Here is a 5,020-nt window from a genome sequence, read left to right as displayed (position 1 = left end):
GACTGACCTGAGCCAGACCCATGTTGTCCAAAGCCAGACCCGTCTGAGCCAGACCCATGTTGTCCAAAGCCAGACCCGTGTTGGCCATAGCCGGAGGACTGACCTGAGCATGACCCATGTTGTCCAAAGCCAGAGGACTGGCCTGAGCTAGACCCATACTGGCCATAGCCAGAAGATTGACTTGATCTAGACCCATACTGGCCACAGGAAGTTTGACCTGAGCCTGACCCATGTTGTCCAAAGCCAGAGGACTGACTCAAGCCTGTTTTATTTTGCTCATACCTAGAAGACTGACCTGAACCAGACCCATGTTGACCACATTGGGAAAATTCATTAGAACCAGACCCTTTTTGACAAGAGTTTGAATGGTGTCCACAAGAACCAGATCCACGTTGGCCATAACTACCAGACTGACTTGGTCCAGACCCGTATTGTCCACAGCAAGAGGACTGACTTGAGCCTATTCTCTGTTGTCCTCCACAGTTCTGTGGTTGATTACATTCTCTAGTTTCATATCCTCTGTGACTAGAGGACTGACTGCAGGAGCTAGGCTCAAGTTGACTGTATCCAGAGGACTGACCTCCTGAGACACAGCCATGACCTTGTCTTCCACTACTTCCTGACTCACAACATGATTGGGTACAGCTAGACTGATTTCCTTGCCCTCCAAATCTACTTGCCTGATGAGAATTAGAAGCATTTTGTTGTCTTCCACACCCACCTGAATTACTGTAACCACATGCATAACTTTGTCTCCCACAGTCTCCTGAACCTACAGAGCTAGAGCCAAGTTTTTTTCCTTTACTCCTTCTTGACTGAGTAGAGTTTGATTCATGCCCACTAGTCTCCAGTCCATGTGACAGACCACCATGACCTATCCTTCCCTGACTCTGTGATCCAGATCCAGATTCATATTCCTCCCCAGATTCCCTAGAGGGACTAACATGTGACTTTTTTCCTCTTTCCTCCAGCTCTTCAGAGCCGGAGGAACCATGTCTCTCTTTGCCACTACTCCATGAGTGACCAGAGGTAGACCCATGGTACCTTTTCTCAGCTCCCTCTTGGTTCCCAGAACTGGATAGATTACCTGGCCTTCCCAGCCTCCAGGCGCTGGATCCATGTCTATGTTTCCCAGTTCCCCTTGAACCCCCAGAACTGTATCCATGCTCCTCTCCCTCACTCCAACTTGAATGTCTATAACCTGATTTCTGTCCCAGTGTTTCCTCTTCTGTTTCACTTTCTTCCTCTTGGTGTCGGTGATGATGTCTATGCTTCTTTGACCCTGAAGCTTTGCAGTATTCTTTGCTGAGAACCTTGTTGCATGCCATAGCCAGCTTGAATACCATCAAAAGAAACTCAGTGAAGTCTAGTCTTCGGTCATGATCGCGATCCAGCATATGCATGATGACTTCCACTGTGTCTGGATCATCTGGGTTCTGTATATGAGTAACACACCAAGGGAGACCTGGTTAGCCTAGCCCACATACCCAACTAAAACATTCAAATAGGACTATGGAATTATGAATGTTTGACATTATGTAGTTCAATAGAGGATTACTTTAGGTTAATAGGACCCAGTAAATGTGAAGAGTTAATAGAAAATAAAAACTGGGATCCTTAGAAGAAGACATTTCAAAGGTTTAAGTAGAGGATTAAGTGCTTAGGTATGGCCTGCAGGAAAGAGTGGAATAAACCAAGTTCAGTAACTGGTATATATTAGTTTTACATAAGTTTTAAACATTGCATGTTAACACATTCCATGTTAGAATCCATTATCTATTATTTTGAAGTTAATAGCTGAGTCTTTCCAGAGTAGGACTTGTGTTTTGTTTTCAGTTTTTAATCATCCTGGCTAATCATCCTTTACATTTTTCCTTGTAGATGATTTCCCTTTCTATACTTTTTTTCCATTTGATAGGATAATTTATTAATTTATGTCTCAGCACAAATTTATTTTCTGCTTTATCAGAAGGGGAAGCTTGGGTGCATGAGAAACTCTGACAGTCTGTAAGCTGGGAGTACACAGAAAAGTGAGGAAGAAACTTTCATCTTCTTAAAATTATATGCTATCTTAACAGACTTTCTGATGTCCCCAAAAGTGCTGCTCATAGAGTTTGCTTGAAGTCCACTGGGACTGTGCCGTTTTTAGCTAGTCTTGGTCATATAACAGAGCATGTACAGAACTCCAGCAGCCTTCGGTCCTGGCACATGATTCTCACCTTTAGAATTGGACGAAACTCTTTCTCCAGAAGTTCCTTTAGCTCATCCTTGCTCAGTGTGCCACATTCCCCATCTTGCTTGGTGTATTTGTAGAAAACATCGATGACAGTGACAACACTTCTCAAGAGGTTGGTCATCTTTTTGCAAGTTTAAGTGTGTCTGTAGAGAAATAAACAAAAGACCTTTCCTTCATTGTCTTTCCTTTTAATTTATCAGAAGTTCTCATTTTAATAATTGCCATCATGATTTTTCAAATCTCTTGTCTCTTTTAAACTTCCACAAGTGAGGATGGGCCAGGGATGCTACAACACCTTTCAACACAGTGGAAATGAACTTTAATAAATTTGAGTTACTTTTCTAAGATCAAATCATGGCATGTTATTGGCTCATCTGAGACTAGATCTCTTGTCCTGGATGAATATAGTTTCTACATAATATCTCTGCACTTTGGCTACATTGGTTTCCTGGGTGTTGCCTTAAGGCTTCTAAAATTTTATAATCAGTTGGACGCCATAACCCTAATCTCTCTTTCTAGTTTCACAGCTTTTCTTGAGTCAAAAGTGACAGACCTTCCATTATGCACATCTATTTCTCCTCTGGGTACCAGAAGCTAAACTGGACCCTTAAGGCCTTCAGCAAATTAAAAATGAGCAAAGTGGGCCAATGATATCTTGGTGTTTCAGAGGCATGAAATAGCACTCATCAGAGCTCAGGAACTGTCCTAATCTCAAGCACTTGACTGAACACTGTTCTCTTTCATTAATTAATCAAGGAGAAAAGCTCAGTAATGCAGACAGCAGTTTGACTACTGGATAATTAGACCTTGAAGCTCTGGGAACCAACATTGAACATGGAAGAGACTCTACAACAGTGCTGGCCTCCTCCCTATTTGAGCTGGGCAACCTTTAACATGCGAAAAGACTGGGAAGACAGTGTGGAATGGCCTAGAAGAAGGCAAACTTCTACTTGCATTATTCTTCTCCATAAAGACATACTTATTCCAAAAAGATTAATAAACTAAACTAACCAAAAACATAAACAAACAAAAAGAAAAGGAAAGAAAGAAATAAAAAAAGAAAAGAAAGGCAAAATATATATGAATCTGTGTTAGCTCATACCCCTGGATTTCTACCATGGACAACACCAAATATTCATAAATTAGCTGGATGAATTTTCTCTCACCTGGTTCACCAAAGGAACAAGTAGGATAAAGCCTGATGCAGCTTGCAGGGTGATAACAAACTGAGATAGTGGCCCTTATATAGTATAACTATGAGTGGGCTGATTAATTTTCAATCAAGCCTAACTCCGCCTCTCTACATGTTTATCTTCCTCCTTCTTCGCATTCTCATGTGTAGATGATTGCAGAAAGGCTGGTACCAGCCCCACCTTCCAGTATGAGGACATGTTGCAGGACACTTTTCTTGAGGGTCATGCACATACGAAAAGCAAAGAGTTTGCTTTAGAGGACTCGCGTAATGCATTTCTTTTATCTAGTACCCACAGAAAGTAGCAGAATGTAAGATACTTGGCAAATGCACAATAAATTCTTATGTAGTTGAAAATGAACCTGAGCCACTAGGCTCACCTAATTCATGTCTTTTTTATAATAATAAAAATTGCCATTTATTGAGAATTTACTGTGTGCCAGCTGGTGTGAATACTTTTCACATGTCATCTCATTTAATCTTCACAACATTTATATGAGATATGTATTTTTTATTCCATTTGACAGATGAAGAGACAAGTTCAGAAAGCATAAGAGTCTTTTTGAAGATCATAGCTAGTAGGTGGAGGGACCAGTATTTGAACCTATAGCTACTTATTACAATGCCATTGCTCCTAACCATTATACTAGCTTATCTCTGTGCATTTATTATATATAACTATTATGCAAAAATGATGCACCATTTTAGGAGTGTAAGACTCACCCAAACACAAATAATATGTAAGAGTAATGTAAGGAATCCTGTCAACCAGGAAGAGAAGAAACATTCTCTGATCCTGGAAAGGTTCTTTTCTAAGCTAGAAAAGTATAATAGGCTATATATAAAAGTAACGTTTTCAGAAGTGTTCAGGGTGAATTTAGGGTGGACTTCTAGCATCCTCCTATCCATTGATAGTCTGGCAACTTTGGGCCTGGACCCTTGGGAAAATGTCACTTAAACACATGAAGTATATCAAATATACTTGAGGGTAGCAAAAATAATCAGAAAGCTATAAGTATTAGCTATGGAGAGCCAGCTCTTCTGTACTTTGCCACCAGGTAATGATGATGATGATGATGAGGATGATGAGGATAGCAGCTACCATTAAGTACTTACTATCTTCTAGACATGAGAGTTTTACATACTTATCTATTTACTCCTCACAATAACCCTGTAAGGTCAGTACTATCGTCATCCCCATTTTACAGATAAGGAAATAAATGCATAGAGAAATTTAAAAATTTGTCCAAAATCACAGCTAGTACGTGGCAGCACTAGGATAAAAACCCATGCTGTCCAGTGCTAAATCCTAACACTTAACCTCATATATTCCACATACATGGGGTCAATCAACTCCTATCTGGGCATTCCTTTGGGGCATTCATCATAATTACTCACTCCAACATCTAGACAGTGCCTAGAGCTTGGAAAACACTGAGAATGAGTGTCTGATCATAGATGTGCCCCTGAGATATATCCATTGCTTGCATAGCCAAGGAATCCTAGACCAAAAGAACCACACAGAAAGTTATGTTTGCCCTTGGGATATTATGGTCATTTTTAATTGTATGCATTTTGTGGAATCGTGTTTG

General features: G+C 40.4%; 1 protein-coding gene across 1 annotated transcript in view; it reads right to left on the bottom strand.

Moving 5' to 3' along the window:
- Nucleotides 1–2,357, bottom strand: part of LOC105821746 (filaggrin-2-like) — a 123,146-nt gene extending 120,789 nt beyond the window's left edge. Inside the window, 2 exon segments of the mRNA XM_012658508.1 lie at nucleotides 8–1,436; nucleotides 2,220–2,357. Of these exon segments, the coding sequence (XP_012513962.1) occupies nucleotides 8–1,436; nucleotides 2,220–2,357 (1,567 nt within the window).
- Between the last annotated feature and the right edge of the window lie 2,663 nt (nucleotides 2,358–5,020).

Source organism: Propithecus coquereli, unplaced genomic scaffold, assembly GCF_000956105.1.
Source record: "Propithecus coquereli isolate 6110/MARCELLA unplaced genomic scaffold, Pcoq_1.0 Scaffold59, whole genome shotgun sequence".
In the NCBI taxonomy this organism is placed as follows: Eukaryota; Metazoa; Chordata; class Mammalia; order Primates; family Indriidae; genus Propithecus; species Propithecus coquereli.
This window is presented reverse-complemented; position numbering and strand designations above follow the sequence as displayed.